This window comes from Antechinus flavipes, chromosome 1 (assembly GCF_016432865.1).
Source record: "Antechinus flavipes isolate AdamAnt ecotype Samford, QLD, Australia chromosome 1, AdamAnt_v2, whole genome shotgun sequence".
NCBI lineage: Eukaryota > Metazoa > Chordata > Mammalia > Dasyuromorphia > Dasyuridae > Antechinus > Antechinus flavipes.
The window spans coordinates 9,379,747-9,399,756 of NC_067398.1; the positions used below are offsets into that span (position 1 = coordinate 9,379,747).

Sequence of the window (20,010 nt, forward strand, 5' to 3'; positions counted from 1 at the left end):
TAGGTCCTAGCCCTGTTGGGACACTCGCTCACGCCCTTACCCTGGCAGACTTCCAGGAATTAAAGTCCTTTCTCCAACCTGTCTCAGCATGTCCGGAGAAGCAGGCTTCCTACTCAGAGTTCTACCCTCCTCGGAGGCCGTCGAGCAGAGGCTTGGGTGACCCCACAGCAGGCAGGTGGTAGGGAGGGCTTGGCCGGGGGGGCGGGGGGCGACCCGGCTGGACCCTTCCAGCTCCCAGAGGCCGCCATTAGGCGGCCACCAGCTCCGGGGGCGCCCAGCTGCCTGGAGCCCCAAGCCGCGCCCCTCACTGACCTCTGCCCTCTGTCCTCCCCAGACGGCCGAGGTCGCCCTGGCTAACCTGAAGAGCAAGTACGAGAACGAGAAGGCCATGGTGACGGAGACCATGATGAAGCTGCGCAACGAGCTGAAGGCCCTCAAGGAGGACGCCGCCACCTTCTCCTCTCTGCGGGCCATGTTCGCCACCAGGTAAGGGCGGGGGGGCAGCGCCCACAGGCGTGATCCTCGGGGTAGAGCACACGCAGAGGTGGGCGGCAGTTTGTCTTGTTCGGCCCTCACGGCAGTCCTGTGGGAGGGCTCTTGTTGGTGTCCCGTTTTGTGGAAGGGGAAACTGAGGCAGAGAAAGTGAAGCGGCTTGTCCAGGGTCATCCGCTTCAGAGTAAGGATGTGGGGTCCGGCTCCGATCCCTCTGCGCCGCCCGTGAAAGGGGAGCCCGGGCATGGGGGCTTGTGCCATCCCACCGCTGCCCAGGCCCAAGCCCCAACTCTAGCTTTGTGCTTGCCCCGCCAGGGTTGTTGATCATCCCTGGTAACTGAGGGGGGAGAGATGGGGTGTCCACACGTGTGTGTGTCTCTGTGTGTCTGTGTGACCTTAAACCACAGTCTCACCATCGGCTGCTCGTGAGCCGGTTCTCGTGGCAGGGGCTCGCCTGGGAAGGTTTTCCCAGGGCATTTCTCAGGGAACACCGGGCTCCCCGGGCTGCATCTAGTCCTTGCCAGGGAAGAAACTGGCTTTGGCTCCCTGACTTTTCCCCTGGGGGGACCGGCCCCCTTGGGCCCCACAGGCGGCTGGCTCTGAAGACAGACTTTAAACTCTGGCCTGGTTTTCAAAGACGAGGTGATGTCACCCTGTGGGGAGACCCCGAGCGGGGCCTGGTGTGGGGACGAGGGTGGTGGCCACGGGCGGCCCTGCCGGGCCCAGAGCTTGCCTTCTCTCCGCCAGGGAAATCTTTACTTGTAGAGGCCGAGCCGGGCGCGGGGACCACAGCTGGCATCCGGGCCATCCCCCCGGACAGCGGGCCTCCCGAGCTCTAGGAAGGAGCTGAAGGCAGAGCTCCGTGGGGTGGGGCCCTTGAGCCCTGCCCGGCTGGGGCTGCTGGGGCTTAGGGGAGAGGCCCAGGGTGCGAGCTCCCAGGCCCGGCTCACTCTGTCTCTCCTGAGAACTTGGGGAGGGGCTTCCTAAGGCCATGAGGGAGCCCCAGGGGACTGGACATCAGCAGACAGGGGAGAGGAGAGGAGGGGAGGAGGAACCTTCTCCCCGCTGGTGCCGGGGTGGGGGGAGGACCGAGGGATTTCTCGGTTAATGCCGTTCTCACATTGCAGCTGCTGAGGGGGGTGGCTTTCCTGCTTGGAGCCTCAGCTGATCCCATTATGTGTAACCCAAGCAGGGGGGTGGGGAGAGGGAGGCAGGGCAGGAGAACCAGAGCTCAGAACTGGGGAGGCCCGTGGGCCTCCTGACCTGCCGCGGGGGAGAACCAGCCGAGATTTCACAGGGTGGCAGGGGCGCTTTAATTGGGCTTGGAATGCAGGGCGAGTCCACAATGGGCACAGCTGCTGACGTGCAGCGGAGAGGAAGCCTCAGCCGGAGGGCCTCTGATGCAGGGCGGGCCGGCCCGGGATCTCCGGCTGCCCGGGTATCGGTGCCGCTGGCGGGGGTTGGCGTTGGCAGTTCCCCACGAGCTCCTCTCTGTGGCGATGGCACTTCTCTTGGCCCGCAGCCCCCGCCCAGCTCCATCCCCCGGCCCTCCATCACACTCAGAAACTGGCGTCTGCTGCTCAGGGCGCCCTGGGCCTTCCTTAGAAGGGAACGAGCCTGGCATTTCTTTGGGTCGTCCTAGCGCGGGGCTGGAAGGGACCTTCCATAATGGAGGCTAAGCCCTCATTCAGCCATCCTGGGGGGCGGAGGAAGCTTGCCCAGGGCCAAGCAGGGAGTCAGGGAGAGGAGGCAGGATTCGCTCTTCTGCCTCTAGGTAACTTGCCAGGGCCACACAACTAGGAAGGAGCAGACCTGGGATCCGCAGACTTGTGGTCTCTTGGAGGGCCGGTCCTGGGAGGAAAGTTGGAGGCCACCGGGGGCAAGCTGCCCAGCCTTTAAAGGAACCGCCATGGCTGCCGGCAGCACCTGCTCTGATTTGGTCCCTGCGCTTTCTCGGCAGCTTCCTGGGACTGGGTCTGGTTAAGGCAAAGAAATGAGGCGGCCGCTCCCAGAAACAAGGGCTCCGGCGCTGGGGCGGGCACCAGCCGAGCTCGAGGCGAGACACACACGTGGGAGGTTGTAGAGGTTGTACTGCAAGGCGCAGTTTAAGACGGGAGCTGAGTGGCCGCTCCCAGAGCCACATGGTCGCTTGGCCACGCTCCGGTGGGGCCATTTTAATGGTCGCCCTCCCTGCGGAGAGAGCCGTGGGTTATCTAGGTTAGTGTCCAGATTGGAGCGGGCAGCCTCCTTGTGGCCGGGAGCTCCCCCAGGCAAGGTCATCCCCGCTGACCCCCAAGACTCCTTGGGGTGGCCACTGGTGGCGAGTCCCCGGCCGAGAATGGGGCGGCCCTCCTGAGACTTCTCGTGGGCGGAACGGGGGCGAGTGCGGACCCCCGAGGCCGGGCCTCTATGCCGGCCTCCCTCACGGGGCAGCCGGGGCAAAAGTAACCTTGGAAGCAAGATGGAAACGGGAACTCTGGGTCTGCCCAAAGCTGGTGCCGGGCTTGGAGCGCCGGGCTGGGCGGCAGCGCGCTCCGATTCAAATCCCGCCTCATTGCCTAACTCCCCATGAGGCCTGGGACAAGCAGCCCGTGCCCCAGCCTCAGGCCTCCCCAGCCCCGGAAACACAGGAGACCGGACCACTCTGCTGGGTTCTGTCTCCCCCTGGTGGTCAGCACGGGATCCTGCGGTTTCACACTTCCTGAGGAAAGTAGCCGGGACTAGCCTGCGGTGTGGGAGGTTCTTAGCTGGAGCGCTGCCGTTAGGGGGAGGGGCCGCCCCGGGGCTGGCAGGCTCCTCTGAATAACAATAGCCTGTATGCACATAACACTTTTTACGGTTTCTAGCCTCTTTTAAGACCCGAAGTGGGAAGCTGCTGCTGTTACCATTTTACAGATAAGGAAACAGATTTAAGTTAAGTGACTCGCTCAAGGTCACAACGTTAGTAAAGTGCCTGGGGCTGGGCCGGCTCCCCTTGTCCAGGATTTCCCTTAGTCCATCGGCAGTATTGGAGGCGAGGGGGGAAGGGCTGCTTGGAGACGGCATCCGGGCCGGGTTTGAGGACGCCCTCTCCTGAGCTAACCTTTGGCCGGCCCAGCTCCGGCCTCTCCCGGGGGGCAGCGGGGTCTCCTCTCAGCCCAGGCCTTCCCCCAGGGGGCAGCGGGGTCTCCTTTCAGCCCGGGCCTTCTCCCAGGGGGCCGCGGGGTCTCCTCTCAGCCCGGGCCCTCTCCCGCCCCTCAGGGTCTTCTCTCAACCCGGACCCTCTCCCGGGGGCCCGCGGGGTCTCAGACGCCTCCCATCCTTTGTCGTTGCAGGTGCGACGAGTACGTGACGCAGCTGGACGAGATGCAGCGTCAGCTGGCGGCCGCGGAGGACGAGAAGAAGACCCTGAACTCGCTGCTGCGCATGGCCATCCAGCAGAAGCTGGCCCTGACCCAGCGGCTGGAGCACCTGGAGCTGGACCACGAGCAGGCCAAGAGGGGGCGCACCAAGTCCGCCTCCAAAGGCAAGAGCAGTACCCCAAGCGTAAGTCACCTGCGCTCCTGCGCGGACAGGCCCGAGGGGGCCGTGCTCGGCGGCCAGGTGTTCTGCAGCGAGAAGTATAAGATTTACTGCGACTAGGGGGCTCTGGGGAGCCGCGGGGCCTGGGCCAAGCACCCCGCTGTCCGCTGGCTTCTCCGTTGTCCGCTTACGCCCCACTAACGTTCCAGGGAGAGGCTCCCGCTCTTTGTCCTTCCCGCCCCCGTCACACACGCCGCGTCGCGCCGGGCTTGGCCGTGAGCATCCGCGAGGGGGATGTCCCTAGTCCCGGGTTATTGTAGGGGAGCGGACCCTTCCATCACGACCGTGGGTGGGAGGGGGGACTTTTTTTTTTCATTTCTATTGAAAGGGAGCGTGTACATTGGGAGGCCCTAGCTGTAGGTGTAGAGCACAAACATGACTTCCGCCCCTTCCCGGGCTGCGTTAAGCACACGTCAAATTGCCCGGCAGGCTGGAGCTGATGAGGGCGGGTGTCCCGGGAGCCCGGGTCCTGCATTTAAGGATAGCTGGATGGCTTGCCCATAGGTGGGAGTCCGACACCGGCAACAAAGGTCCTTAGAAGGAGGGGTGATGGGGGGCCTCCCAAACTTGCACATTTCATGTTTTCCGTAGAGATTATCAAGTTATGCAATTGGACCCCCTTCGGGAACACGACGTAAGGTAGTAGGGTGTATGTTGACGTAGTCTCTGGGTCACCTGACGGTGGCTCTTGGGCCAGCCTTAGGTAGTCTCTTGCAGCATGCGCATTTAGGAGAAGAAATGCTGTGTCCACAGGCCATCCATGCATGAGCTTAGTTAGGTCGGTAGGGGTAGGGATGCCCGAGACCGGACCCTGCTCCCCGGGACTGGCCCGAGTGGGCGTTAGCCCCGCCCATGGGGAGCAGGTTTTCCAAGTGAGCAAGAAAGGATCCTTTAACCACTCCCACGCTCACACATTGACCACATGAGCAGAGTCAGCCGGAAACAGAGGAAGTTCATCTGGCCAAGGCCGACTCTTTTGCAAGGTCCCGAGTCCCCGGACAATTCTGGTGATCCCCGGACTTGCCGGAGACGTTTAGGCGCTTGAGTCCAATTTCCAATGAAACAAAAAGGATCTCTGGGACTGGTGTCTGGAGAGCTAGGGAAGCCTGGAAACCACTGCTTCTGGAGTGGGTTTGGGGATTGGTGAGGCCCAAGGAGGCACAAGATTTTGATTTTTTTTTTTTTAAGTGCCTAAGACTCTTATTTTCCTTTTCCACGGAGAACCCTGCCCCTCCCCCCCCCCCCCTTTTTTTTTTAAACCTTTGGAATATCCTAAAGAATGGAAATCGCCCATGTGGGTGTGATGTAAGGGTCAGCAGATTGGAGAAATGGGAGGTTGGTCTTGATTTTTTTTTCCCCAATAACTAAATTTTCTTAGTAAATAACTGAAAAAAAGAGCAGGAAAGCTCAGTACATAGTCTGTCTCCTATAATAAGCACTCATTTTCATGAATTCAAACTATTTATTTTGCCGGTGAGCTGCTTGTTATTTTAGAAGCTGATGTACTCATTCTGCTACTGTACCAATCCCCCCTGCCCCCACCGTGGCCCTGTCAGTCTCAGGGGCTTCCCGTTGGGCAGGAAGCTGCACACACTCATACACCCACACTCTCACACTCACACACACACTCTCACACTCAAACACACTCACACTCAAACATACACACATACACACCCCGTCCTGGAGGACCTCTGGCTCTGACACACAGCCCAGTGGGTACAAAGACAGATTTTGGGAGACGAGGTGTCCAGTTCACAGTGACTTTCCTAGTCCTTGAGATACTAGTAAAAAGGGATCATCATCAGTGTTACGGGGACCTGAAGTGATGTGACTGTTTCCGTGCCCTGTTATCAGTTTTGAGTAATCCCTCGGGTTATCTTTAGTCTCCATCATTTCTCAAAGTAGTAGCCAGATGTTTGTGATCGGGTCCAAAACTGAGGCTGTGAAAAAAAAGTCCATGGCACCAGTGTGGCTGCACGTGTAGATGAGGCTCTTAGGGAAGCATTGCGGGGCTTGTGTGTTGTTGGCTCTTTGCTCCTGAGCTTGGTCTGTGTCCAAACCTCGCCCCTACTTACTCGGCTCTTTGGGATTCTTAACGTGGGAAATTTCTTCAGCCATCACCTACCTCCTCGAGCAGGCTCTTGTCGGTTGGATTTCGGCGCTGGCCCGCATGACCCACACTTCCTGCATGTTTTTCCAGAGACCGTTTAGCTTCACTGATAAACTCTTCCGATGCTTCTTCCCAGCCGGCCCCTTGCTCCTGCAGCCTCTCCCTTCAGTACTTGTAAGAAATCTTTTCTTCAGCAAATGGCAAGCCCCAGCCCCGGGGTTCCAGTGCTTGGGCAGCCCCCTTCTCTCTTTGCCGGCTCAGGGGCCACCCCTCTAACAGACAGACCGTCGGGTCCTCTCTTGCCACCACACTAACCCGCTCTGTAGCTCTCACGGCGCTATCAGTATTAAGATGTCAGACCTCTTAGCGGGATAAGTAACCTGTTTTTTCTAATGTGATTTCATTTTTCCCCCTCATTTTCAGCTGTAGAGTAGTGCCCGGAGATGGAATTGGCCTACAGTGCCCTCGCTCAAATTGCAACTTTCTTAAACTGTTCATGCTGGTGGCTAAACCAGCCCAGGGAGTTCTGGTTGCCCAAAGGAATGGACAAAATCCCAATTTCCACTCTCTCTTTTTTTCTTTTTGTCACGAATAAACTACCTGCACTCATTTTCAAAATTGCATATCCTGGGTTGGAAAAAAGAAAATCTGCACGCCTCATGTGCCGATATTGCTGCAGGAAACATTTTTTACAAGTGCTGAAGAAGCCGCCTTCAAACAAACAATGAGTCTACTAGAAATGTTCGGACGGGGTCGGGGGTCGGGAGGAGGGGGGGGACCGTCGGGGGAAGCCATTTTGGTTGTTACCTATATTCCTTTCTTATCTGATTGTTAAACCTGTGCACTTTTGATATTTTGATATTGTATTAGCTTCCTTAATTCCTCATGTAGAAAAGATCTATGAGAAGCAATGGTTTATGCTCACGGTAGGTCTCCATGCATTTGTACTTGTTGATTTCTCCAGAGGCATGTTGCAGAAATCTGTAAGCTTTTCGGGGTTGTTTTTTGCTCTAGACTCCGTTTAGATGAGAGCCCCGGCTCCAGTGGGGGAGGGGGGCGGCTCTGCTAAACTGTTACGTGCTGTGCTTCAGCAGCCTTTTTTAATTATGAAATGTTATGGTTTATGTTTTAAATGACTGATTTTTAACTGCCATGTTCATTAAGAAATCCAGGGTATTCAAATTCTGGGGTTTTTTCATATTGTATTATTATTCTTAGGAATAGTTCAATGTAACAAGAAGAAACTTGACTTTGCTCTGGTTAAAACAGTAATAGGCACTTGAAAAATAAAATTAAAGCGATGAAAGCAGTAGTATTACCTGCAAACTCCAGAGATTCTGGATTGGAGGAGGTTGGGAAGCATGACTGATTAACAGAATTTTCTACAACTGTACCAGTGAAATTCCAAATTGGAATTGTTTCGTTACCTCTTTGTTTGTTGTGCCAAATTATGGTACATTTAGAAAGAAAAATTCTAAAGTTGTCAATTATAGGGTGTTCAATTTCAACGCCTTTTTGTTATTCATTGTTGCCAGTAGTGCCTTTGCTAATTTGAGGGAGAATCCTAGGATATAGTTTTAGTCTAGATAAAAAAAAAAAAAAGGAACAGGGACGAGCTGGTTGGGAATTGGAAGATGTGGAGCAATAAAGAAAAGTAAAGCAAGCGCCTCAGCTCATTTGTTTTTGAAAATGGGTCTCTTCGTATCCTGCGAGAGATGAGAAATTGTGCAAAATTCTGTTAGTCAGTGATACTTTACCAGGCAGATCCTGGCAAATTCAGGGCTCGAGAAAGAAAAGCAAATGCAAAACATTGAATACACTTTGGGAACCAAATGGACTTTTACTGAACAAAGAAGCAAGCTGTGCAAAAGAAGGAGGACGTTTCTGGTCACGGCACCGACGGGTGTTGGCTGTGGATCTTCTGTTCGCTTTCTGTGGCAGCAGCGGTGGGCATGGTTTAACCATTAGTATTCTTTGCGAATGTGAAGGCGAGACATTAATATCTTCTCTTGCATGTGGTATCTAATCATTGTAATTTCAGGAAACAGAAACGAAAAACAAACAAACAAAAAAAGACATCAACAAAAGTCGGAGCCCGAGCGGCTCGGGGCATTTGTTGAAGCTGGTGGGAATGATTAAATTGGTACTTCGGGAGGAAGAAGGAGGCATTTTTTTCCTCAAAAAAGTACAAATTATAATAATAAATAATAATAATATAAATGGCAGGAACAAATGAGTTCTGTTTGCTGGAATAAACATTATTATTCCTAGATGTGGGGACTTCTCTATTTTCACCTTCTGTTACAGTATTGATTTATAAGAAATATTGTTGCATTTAAAATAACTTCATCTGTCTATATGTGGGTATTTATTTGAAATGATGTCTACGTACTGTATTCTGTTCTCTGTGCATTACCTTTAGCGGCGGATTATCGGTCCTTATTTTAAAGTCATATGCATGTACTCCTGCCAAGGAACCTTTACACAGACCCGAAGAGGCAAAAGCGTCCTCATTCTTTGGGGAAAGGAGGAGAAAGAATGAGGACGAGAACTCTCAAAGAGTCTAATTTTCACGATTGGGTAACTCTCTGTTGTCTAGGGAGTGCAAAAGTATGACTTTTAAATTAATCCCAAACCAATATTTATAGAAAACAGCCGGCCTGTGTAAAGAGAGTCACGTTGGCAGTTATTCGATAATAAAAAAAATTTTTTTAAAGATTAAAATGTGTCTTGGGTCTCTCGTATTTCTCATGTCGAATTCTGATCCATGAGAACCCTTTGGGAAGCGCGGTTTGGGATTTTCTGAGCTTTTGGGCGTGGAGATGACCTGAAAAGTTATCTAATCATGATTATCCATCATCCCTCCAGCCCCATTTTCCCGATGCTTCTCTATGGGGAATCTAGAAGACTTAAGTCCACGAGTTGAAAGGAAATGGACAGAGGGTGCTAATTAATAGTAAATAAGCTCCCAATGAGCTCACAGATCTAAGTGATAGATGGAAGGAAGAGAAAAGAAATAACAAAATCCATTTTTTTAAAAGAGAAAGAGAGCCCAGCCAGGAGAATGCAGATGTGAACCTAATGGAAGCCTAAAGTTTGCTAATGTTTCATCGCTGCATTTTGCATTTATATCAGTTATTTGAATCCAGACAGCCCTGCTCATCCCCACACACTCACACCCCAATTTGAACTCTCCTTTGTAGCAAAGATTAAGTAAAAATGACCGATAGCATAACCGTTGCCGATGATGTGTACCACGCGAGATGAGAGGCTTAGAACTGTCAAGGACCTTGAAAGCCTTCCAGGGTAATCCCCCTTCTTTTCCCAGGTGAGGAAAAGGGGTGCAAGGATGGCGGGGCGTGCCCAGAGTTACGCAGATCACCGGGAGTAGTAGAGCCTCCTGGCTTTGATGGTTTCCCTACTGGTCACGCATCTGCCCCGTGCTTCCCTAACCCTAACCCAGAGTTTGGCTTCCTTAATTTATAGGATTGTGCTCATTACAGCTTGCTCCTTCCATTTCTGCTCAGTTCATACGAATCTTCCCAATTCTCATTCCTTAGAACGCAGCAACGGTCACATACATTGTTTTAGCCATTCCCCAATTGCTGGGCACCCGCTTTGTCTTTCAGTCCTTTGCTACCTGCCCCCCCCCAAAAAAAAAGGGAAATGGTTATAAATAGCATGCTCCATATTGGTTTTATCTTTGCCCTCTTTTGGAGAATTGCTCCAGAATTTAAGGGCTCATAGCCAATCTTCTTGGAGAGTTGAAAAGATCGAGGGTGAACAATTATAGGCCGCGATGAGGTAATCGAACTCCCAGGTACAGCCAGCTGAAATGGAGAAGGGGCACGTGGTGGCAGCTGACTCTGTTACGGTACAGCTCCTGGTATCAGTGAGTGAAGTCGGTTTACAAATAAGTTGCTGGTAGGACACATCTGGGATGGGAGAAGAAGCAGCTATTTTAGAGTCACTGCCCTGCTGGTGTGGAAGGCAGGGAGGTAGGGAGCTGTTAGCCATCCTCTTCTCTGACCTGCTGCCCCAGCTGACCTTGTGCTCACTAGTCTCATCTCTGTTCATGGGGTTCCAGAAGGCCTTTAAGAGCAGAAATCTGTTTTAAAAGAAAGCCAAATGTGCTTCTGCCCATCTGATGCCCCATTGGGTAAGAGACAGGAGGGGTCACGAGCGTCCCCTGCCGTCAGGATTAGCTCAACTCTGCATATAAAACAGAGACAGATGTCCTAGCTGATAATGACTATTTTTGTTCAGCCTTTAACCCTGGAAGCTCCCTTTTTGGATGCCCAGGAATACCTACATCCCTGTGGCAACCACATTATTTCTACCTCTGGGAATCAATTGCCATCTGAATTTCAATTCAAATTATCGGATGTTTACGCCGCACAACATACTAGTGGCAGAGGAGGAAGAAGGAAGGCTTTGCCTTTTTAGATCCAGGTAATTTGAGGAAAGAGCCCTTCTGCATGGGGTGAAAAAGGATCCATGGGAGCACCTGGGCTCAGCCTTCAAGGTAACTGGAGAGGGGGAAACAGAACTTCTGGAGGGGTGGGGGAGGGGAAGAAGTGTGCAAATATTTGGAAATGGGAAATGGAAAGGCAAGTTCTGGGCCCTCTTAGCCATCTTGGCTACTTTACTTGGTGATGCTTTCAGCCCCCTGGATTTGATTGCCTTCTCTCTGTCCAGTGATTCTCTTGCCCCAAACTCTGCTGACCTCCAGCCTTGCATCTTCAACGGTCTTTTAGACATCGCAAAGTAAAGGTCTTAAAGGTTCTTTGCCCAAAACCGCTTTGGCCCCTAGCTTCCCCGTTACTGGAGAGGGCAACACTGTCTATAAGCTCACAACCCATAGGTCATGCTGGTTCCCCTCACATCCACTCTGTTAGCAAGGTCTGCGAGTGTCGCCCCTTCCCTCCTCGTGACTCGGGCCACATCGCCTCAATCTGGACCATTGCAGGAGCTGCTGCCTCCTCCAGGCTCTCCCCCCTCCCACTCAGCCCCTAAAGTCCAGGTCTAACCATGCCATCCCTTCTCTCCACCACCTCCTCCATACACACACAGGCTCAGGAAACTCCAGTGATTCCCTACCATCATCTCCAGGGGCAAATACAGAATACGCTGTTTGGCATTCAGAGCCCTTCATTACCCATCCGCCCCTGATCCAGTCGTCTTACACTTTAGACCCCAGCATATCCCTTTGGCTTCTGCTCTGCAGGATGCTCCACAAACGACCCTCCATCAGTCCTGGAACACGCCCCCTCCACATCTCGGCTTCTTGGCTTCCTTAAGTCAGTGAAAATCCCTCCTTGGACAGGAAGCCTTCCGGAGCCCCTCTTAATCCTGGCATCTTTTCCCTGATCTTTATTTCCTATTTATCCTGGATAGAATATTTGTTTGCATGGGAATCTCCCCATGCAGGGGCAGCCTTCTCTTTTTGTATCCCTGAAACTTGGCACTGCCCCCCTGGCACACAGTAGGCATTTAACACAGTAAATAGTGATTCTTTCCAAGGACCAAAAAAAAAGCTTCCTCTCCTCACACGCCCTCCCACCCACAGAATACGTGGTGAGAAGAAGCCATGAGAAGTTGGAAAGCGCTTTAGCAATATTATTTCATTTGAGCTTTACAACAACCCCATGAGGTAGCTCACAAGCCCATTTTATAGATGAATATCCCGACCTTTGACCCCCTTGCCCCCTCGGGGATCTTTTTTTTCTTTGCAAACGAGTGGCCACGATCCACGTGTACAAATCACAGCCCACCCTGTATTTGTAAAAAAAAAATTCTTCCCTTAAGCCCGGGATGAGGAACCCACCAATCATCCTCGCCTTTCTTCCCCTCCCAATGCACGGGGCCTCCCCCGCCTTTTCCATCCCCGGATCTTGGCCATCCTTGACATCAGTGCTCTCTGACTCCAGTAGAAACGAAGCCATTAAACTTAAGGCTATCTGCCAGCGGCACGTTGACTTAGGAAACCATACATTGACCTCATATAAGTTCTATGTGTGTCTATTTATTTTGTTACATTTTCATGTTTCCTGGCACTAGGGGGTGCTCCACAGCCATGACTCCTCTGCCTACACACTCTGCTTCTGTGAGGGAAGACTTTGTGGGGCCGCCTTCTCCCACCTGGTTTTCCCTCTGTGATTGGTTGAGGCCCCAGCCTTCACGAGGGACGCCTTCACCCGCCTGGTTTTCCCTCTGTGATGGGTTGAGGCCCCAGACACCCGCGATTGGTTGAGGCCCCGCCTGGTTTTCCCGCTATGATTGGTTAAGGCCCCAGCCTTCACGAGGGACGCCTTCACCCGCCTGGTTTTCCCGCTGTGATTGGTTGAGGCCCCAGCCTTCACGAGGGACGCCTTCACCCGCCTGGTTTTCCCGCTGTGATTGGTTGAGGCCCCAGACACCCGCGATTGGTTGAGGCCCCAGCCTTCACGAGGGACGCCTTCACCCGCCTGGTTTTCCCGCTGTGATTGGTTAAGGCCCCAGCCTTCACGAGGGACGCCTGCACCCACCTGGTTTTCCCGCTGTGATGGGTTGAGGCCCCAGACACCCGCGATTGGTTGAGGCCCCGCCTGGTTTTCCCGCTATGATTGGTTAAGGCCCCAGCCTTCACGAGGGACGCCTTCACCCGCCTGGTTTTCCCGCTGTGATTGGTTGAGGCCCCAGCCTTCACGAGGGACGCCTGCACCCACCTGGTTTTCCCGCTGTGATGGGTTGAGGCCGAAGTCTTCCATCCCGGCCGCCAGGCAGCGGTCCTAGGAAGAAACGAGCCGAGTGGCCGCGTCCCTCCGGCTTGCCGGCCCGGGCCTGGCCCCTCCTGGCCCTCCCTGACTCTCTCCAGCCCACCCAACTGCTCTCATTTCCTTCTCCCTCCCTTGCCTCCGTATCCCCGTGCAGGTCGCTCCCCGTCCCAGCCAGTCGGAATCCCGCCTCTGGAGCCCGGGAGGCCCAATGGAAAGCCCGCGAGCTGGGCGGCCCCTGGCCCGGGCTCGAAGCCTGGCCCTGCTCCGTGTTCCGCGGGCCGCCGTCGCCTCCTCGCGTACAAAGTGAAGGGAGGCCCGGGGGCCTCCGAGGTCCCGAGATGCTTCACGAGCTCACTCAGAATGCGCAGGCCCCTTGCAGCTCTCAGGAAGGGAGGCTTTCTCCCGGCAGACCTCTGCACCGCTTCACTGGTAGTACCACAAGGCGTCCACCAGATGGCGCTGCTCTCCCAACCCGCCTGGCTCCCCTCTCTTAACCCAAGGTGTCAAACCTTCCAGGAAAACCAAACAAATTCGGACCCGCCTGCCCTTCCCCTCCCTCCCTGCACACGCCCCGGGAGAGCAGCCTGGAAAGGGAAAGGACAAGAGCCAGCAGAGTGCCACTCTTCCCCCGGGGGCGGGGCTGTGATCCCCAGAGGGTGGGGAGGCAGCTGGGAGCGCTGGGGCATTTTCCCCGCCCAGAGTCAAAAAGCGGGGCTGCGAGTGAGCTCGGACCCTGGCCTGTCACGTGGCACAGCCGGCTTCCCGACTTCCTCTGCGGCCTGGGGCTCAGTTCTCCGGCTGCCCGCGTGCGTGTGAGAGACTGACATGTGCATACACACACATGCACGTGTCCTTGCGCAGACTGCTGCCCAGCGCCCTCTGGGATATATGCGTATGCACATAAATACATGCACGCGCACGTGTACACACGTACATTGTACACACGGGAACTACGTGCATACACGTACACACGTGCAGAGTGTGCGTATGGGAACGTGGCCATAGGGACCTGCTACATACATGCAGCCGGGCCACAGGAGGGCGTGTACCAGCAGGGCGCGGGGCTGTGCAGCGGCCTGAGTCACTGCGGCCGGCACAGACAAAAGCTGCCCTTGCGGCCGCCAAGGCTTGGGTCCGAGGTCAGTTCCTGAGCGGGGCTTCGGGATCCTGGGCCGACCCCACGGCCCTCAGCGGCAGAGGAGGCGGTCCCTGCAGGGCTGAGAGCCGGGTTCCTTTCCCGGCCTGCAATGGTGGGGGGTCTCTTGCCACCTAGACCCCCATACCCGGGTTTGCCCCCGCTGGCAGCTCCCTGCCTGCTCCCTGTGGGAGCCCCGCCACCCTCGAACGTGGCCGAGTTACCCAAACACAGAGTGAGAGGAAGCCGGGATCCCAACAAGTGCGCGCTGGGAGCGGCTCTGCCCCATCCTGCTACACGCGGGGCAGGCTCCTGGAGACGGGCCTCAGCCAGTAAGTACGCACGTATTAAGTGCTTACTGTGTACACCGTGCTAAATGCTCAATACAGGTTTCAGAAAACAAGCCCGGTGGCCGGGGCAGGGAGATGGCCCTGGGGACGGCAGCCCGCCAAGCTTCCAAGCATTGAAGGGAAAGCGGTGGCAAGAAAGAACATTCTAGAGCTGGGAGACGGCTGCGGCTTCAGCCCCTGTTGGGAGGTTCCCGCAGCGCCCAGCGTGGGCCTTGGTTGCTGCAGGCCCTGACCCACCCTACTCCTTAGTGTGTCCCCTGATAAATTCTCCCCTCGGCAAACCCAGCCTAAAGGGCCCTGGGTGTCAAACATGGACAGCTGATGTTTTCAAGCCCCAGAAGTCAACGTGAAGTAGATTCAGGGGTGAGGGGGGTTCCCCAGAGCACACAGTAATTCTAAGTTGGATTTCCTCCTGGAAACTCTGCCCTTCTCTACATACAGTCTCCTCCCCATGCCAATGGACCTGCCAGCACTTGGGAGTCTGAAAAACCCGCATGGGAAGACCCCTTATTTCTCCTAGATCCCTTCCCCAATGGGTGGGTTCAGGAGGTGCAGCCTCACGTGAACCTTTCTTCAACACAGAAGCCGAACCTTTGGTGACTTAGCGCCCCCAAAACCTCATCTCCTGCTCCCCAGATCCCTGGCTGTGGAGGGAGCTTAGGGTGGCAATTTGTTAGGCCCCAAGCTGTTGGATAGAAGGCACCTTGGAAGCCAGCCAGCACGGGGTTCTTGGAGCATCTGGGAACGATCTTTAAAAACGACAACCTTGGTAATTTCCGGTTTAATATTTTAATAACTCTCTTTCCTTTATAATCCTTTGTTTTATTTTATACATTTAAAAACATTCCAAGGGCAGTTAGGTGCAGTGGAGAAAGCTGGCCCTGGAATTAGGAGGACCTGAGTTCAAGTTCGACTTGGACACGACACTTAATCGCTGTATGAATCTGGGTAAATTATTTGATCCTAATAGTCTCATCAGGAAAAAAAAAAAAAAAAGAATTAAGGTCCCAAGACATTAAATGGTTTTCTTAGCACGGGGTTGTGCAACTAAAAGATCCTCCTTCTGCTGAACCTTTATATGTTCTTAAATGACTGATAAACTTGTGGATCTTCGGATAATATAAACTACCACTGGAAAAAATATTATGAACAACTTTATCGGTAATTTATGTAGTCATTTACCAAATTATGTAGTCAATGACTTAAGAAGACCCATAGCTAGAAGTGTAGAAACCCACTGGAAGCCCCTTCTAGGACCGCTAGGAGCCCCTCTCAGCTAGGACCGGTAATGGCTCCAGCCTCTGTTCCCTGGAAGCTCCTGCCCCTAGGTCTCAGCTAGGACTGGCTCTCAAAGTCTTTGCTCTTGGGTCTCAGCTAGGGCTGGCTCTAGCTTCCTTTCTCTGGAAGCTCCTGCTCTTGGGTCTCAGCTAGGACTGGCTCCAACCTCTGTTCCCTGGAAGTCCTGCTCTTGGGTCTCAGCTAGGACTGGCTCCAACCTCTGTTCCCTGGAAGTCCTGCTCTTGGGTCTCGACTAGGACTGGCTCCGGCCTCTGTTCCCTGAGAACAGAGCCGACTGACTGATGCAGGCTGGAGAGATCCCTCCATTTCTGAGGGAGACACCCGATCTCCAGCTGGACAAAGAGGACTCATCATGAATCCAATTTCAAAAGCACATTATTGGAACCTCTAAGATTTAGGACGGTGCCGTGTTTTTAGAACATGTTTTCACAATTATTTGCATGGACCGATTAGTAAAGTTTGACTGCATACAAAACAACAAAAACCTCAGTCTTCCTGCCTTCAGCTCCAGCAGGCACACAACCTGCCAAAGCTCTCTTGGGATGGCCCGAAACCTGCCCCAACCTGCTCCCCGGCACAGCCTTCCCAGGCTCACCTCCCTGCTATCTTGAAGCTCTGGGGTAAAGGCTTTTGGAATTAACCGTTTCACACCTGGCCACCTGATCCGCCAACTCTGCAAATAGCACAGAGAAGGGACCTCCCTCATCCAGGGCAAAGCCCCCTTCTCCACTTTAGGAAACTGAGGCCCAAGTCAGGTGGCTAACTTGTGTTTGGACTGCAAAAATTAGCTTTAAAAAGCTTAATTAAAGCTTTTTTTTTCCAAAACATAATAAAAACCCTAGCAACACCTTGTGTTCCAATTTCCCATCCCCTTCCCTAGATGGCAAGTAATCCAATATGTCAAGTAAATCTATATGCATACATATTTATACCATTATCTTGCTGCACAAGAAAAATCAAATCAAACCAAAAAAAAAAAAAAAAAAAGAAAAAGAAAATAAAACGCAAGCAAACAACAAAAAGAGTGGAAATGCTATGTTGTGATCCACCCTCAGTTCCCACAGTCCTCTGGGCACAGATGGCTCTCTCCATCACAAGACCATCGGAACTGGCCCGGATCATCTCACTGTAGAAGAGACCGGCTTCTCTTCCCAAGCCAGGCTTTTCTCACTGCACAAGGACAGGGAGAACAGGTTCATTTCTTTCTCCGATTCCAAATCAGGTAAAAGGAGAAGCCTTGATCAGTAAAGGGTTGCCCTCAGCTGAGAAAAGAAACAGATTAACCGAGCCCTTCCTCCTCCTCCCTTTCTGAGGCTCTGGCCAAGCCTGCTCAGCTCCCTAATACACGGTGCCCTCTGACCCAGTGGGAAAGAGAGTCTTGGAGGAACAGGTTTGATTGGCCGGAGAGAGGGATCATTTGGTTTGTAGGAACGCTGCAAACGGGGTGCCAGCCCCAGGGCAGATGTGCCAAAGCTGGCAGCTGGCAAGGGGTCACAAAGGCCTCCGGAGTCTTACCTCTTTCCAACCAAATCAAGATTTTATCCTTGTTCCTTGTTGCTTTATCTATCCCTTGTGGTGGGCTAACAGCAAGCAATTTGGAGCTTGGTTCTTGTAGCTAATATCAATTTTGTTTTTAATCTGTGGCTGTTTGTTTTCACCCCCGGAGACAGTAAGCCCCACAAAGGCAGAGAATACATCCATTTCACCCTTGCCTTGTAGCCCTAACGTCCAGCCCAGTGCCACGTTTACTAAGTAGCGTCTGTGAATGATAGAAAATAACATGGGCTGGCAACATTTTCTCAAAACACTTTTATTATTTTCATGGATCCGCGATAAACAAAAGTTACTCGATGTGGTTAAAGTTACAGGAATGTTTCTCTCCCTCTCTCTGCCCTGCCCCTTGTTTGGCCCCGAATCCCCAGCAGACATCTTAGCCCTGAGACACGGCCGTCTTGACGGCCTGCACGATGGCGTCCTTGTCGATGCCGAACATCTTCAGCAGCTCCGCGGGCTTCCCGCTCCTTGGGACGCTGGCGACCGCCAAGCGAGTAAGGGTCACGCCGGGTTCGCCCACGACGGCAGAAGCCACAGCCTCTCCTATGCCGCCTGAGGAGAAGAGGAGATGAGAGGGACCGAACCTCGGTCGGCAAGGGGGGTCTGGGGGGTGGCACTGAGCAAAACCTTCCGTTCTCCATCTTTGGAAGCGGCCGAGGTAACGCTCGAAGGGGTTGTTCCAACAGGGGACATGGGAAAGATGGAGAATCCCTCGCTTTCGCTCCCAGCCCTGGCACTGAGAACTCTGCGGGCTCTCTGGGCTGCCATTTTCTTTTTTATAAAATGAGGCGAGGGATGGGGGGAGAGTAGGAGACCCTTAAGATTTCTGCCAGCTCTGTGAGTCATCCTGAGCGCCATCTGGGTTCTACCTGCCAATTCCCAGGCTCCCAAAGGAAGCTCTCTTAATGGTATCTCCAAGCCAATCACACTTTTATAAAAAGTCAATCCACTGCCAAGCAGGGGTGGCTCTTGGGAATTCCTTTAGTGTCTCTTTCTTTTTTATTTATTTATTTTGTGTATCTTTCTTTTTTATTATAGCTTTTTATTTACAAATTATATACATGGGTAATTTTACAGCATTGACAATTGCCAAACCAATTTTCCCCTCCTTCCTCCTTCCTCCTACCCCCTCCCCAGATGGCAGGTTGACCAATACATGTTCAATATGTTAAAGTATAAATTAAATACAATATAGACATAATATCTCTTTCTATAAGGGGTGATCAGAAATGGGCTGAAATCAAAGACCCCCAATTCTTCCCATTTCCAAAGCTTCTGGTCTACCTCTCCCCAAGCCAAAAAGTCCCACCTAATCCCCAGACTCCACCCCCACCCTCCACCCGCTGAAGGCCCCGAACATACCTTCATAATAATGATCCTCCACAGTCAGGATGCGGCCGTGGGTCGCACGGGCACTTTCAAGGATGAGCTTCTTGTCCAGGGGCTTAATTGTAAAGGGATCAAGCACCCGGATGTTGATCTTTTCTGGAAGCAGAAGGAAGACACAAGCAGATGAATCCAATCAGCATTTCCTGCATGTCAGTAAATTAATTCAGCTGGCATTTCTAGAAAATCTCCTGTCTGCTCTGAGAGGAACAGTCATTTCCTGTATCTGGGAGCCGAGAAGCGCCTGGGACAAGGGAGAATGCTTAAGAAGTGCCCGAGTCTAATGATGGAAATAGCCCTTAGTGGGACTGGGGGGTATAAGGAATCACATATTGGACTTTAAAATACCAAGTTCGAATCATGTCTCTAACACTTAGTGGCTGTATGACCCAGGCAAGTCAGCTCACCTCTCTCAGCCTCAGTTTCCTCATTTACAAAATGGGATAGTAATAGCAATGACTCAAAAAACTCGCATGAGGTGAAATCATATGTATAAAGCGCCCTTCTTCCTATCCCAGCACACATAGGTGATCCATAAATGCTTATTGGCACTTATCTCCTCATTAGAATTCATGCCGTCACATAAATGGAGAGAGTCCAGGCCCCCACTATCTCCTCCTCATATCCCATGATTCTCTGTTTGCCTTTGCTGCATTGATTGGGAAATCAGCCAGACCTAAGCCATACCCCAGAAGGGCTCTGTTTCTGTCCAATTCCCTTCAACCTGCTTGTTTTCCTAGATAAAAGGTTCCTTGGCTCTACATGGCCTAGTCTTAAAGGTCCTGGCTCCTGAAACTGGGATAGGAACAGAGCCTAGACAAGTTGTCAGCTCTCTCCACTGCTTGGCCATGTAGCCTTGCATGGATCACAATTTCCCCATCTAAAAACCAGTAAGAACCTGGGTCCTAGTCAGCACTGAGGACATAGAAACCCAGGTTAAGAGGTAATAAACAGCTACCGAGGAGTGCCAATGGCCCTTCTGCTAGTTTTTTGTAATGTGACACTGAGTTTTTGTATGCTAACACACTGCCCCCAGGTGGGCAGGAGCCAGGGCCCAGGAGGGCACCAGTCAGCCAGTTGTCCTTGTTCTGGCCAGGCTGTTCTGGCCATCGATGCTCCTTGCTTAGCCTCCCAAAGCTTAGCTGGTCTAGGAGCAGACACCCCTGCAAGCACCTGCCTCGCTGCAGCCAGAGATGGGAGCTTTCTCCCAGAGGCCTTCAAAACCCAGGATCTTCCCTCTGCCACCGGGCAGTGCTCACCACCCAGACTTCAGCCTGTGCTGCTCTGCATTGAGCTAGCCACGCTGTCCCTACCAAGTAGGAGCCCCAGTGCTCTCACTTCTCTGGGTCTCCCCTGAAGCCTCCA

General features: G+C 53.0%; 2 protein-coding genes and 1 long non-coding RNA gene across 5 annotated transcripts in view; 1 reads left to right on the top strand and 2 right to left on the bottom strand.

Moving 5' to 3' along the window:
• BICD2 (BICD cargo adaptor 2) overlaps window positions 1–8,887 on the top strand; it is a 56,320-nt gene extending 47,433 nt beyond the window's left edge. The window contains exons 6-8 of one of the 3 annotated variants that reach the window (XM_051978858.1): window positions 335–486; window positions 3,807–4,017; window positions 6,587–8,887. In XM_051978858.1, coding sequence (XP_051834818.1) covers window positions 335–486; window positions 3,807–4,017; window positions 6,587–6,592 — 369 coding nt within the window. In that variant the 3' untranslated portion in view covers window positions 6,593–8,887. Of the gene's footprint in view, window positions 1–334; window positions 487–3,806 lie in introns of all 3 variants that reach the window. The other 2 variants (XM_051978866.1, XM_051978849.1) reach the window with 2 other exon arrangements.
• Window positions 7,984–12,939, bottom strand: LOC127550177 (uncharacterized). The gene is made up of 3 exons (XR_007950784.1): window positions 12,871–12,939; window positions 12,691–12,810; window positions 7,984–8,185 (listed from the first exon to the last, which is right to left on the bottom strand). It is a non-coding gene; the product is annotated as an uncharacterized LOC127550177 (long non-coding RNA).
• A 4,560-nt stretch (window positions 12,940–17,499) lies between these two features.
• The window catches only part of TKT (transketolase), a 28,598-nt gene continuing 26,087 nt past the window's right edge, over window positions 17,500–20,010 (bottom strand). Inside the window, exons 13-14 of the mRNA XM_051978884.1 lie at window positions 18,622–18,744; window positions 17,500–17,811 (exon numbers count right to left, since the gene is read on the bottom strand). Coding sequence (XP_051834844.1) covers window positions 17,636–17,811; window positions 18,622–18,744 — 299 coding nt within the window. The 3' untranslated portion in view covers window positions 17,500–17,635. The remainder of the gene's footprint in view (window positions 17,812–18,621; window positions 18,745–20,010) is intronic.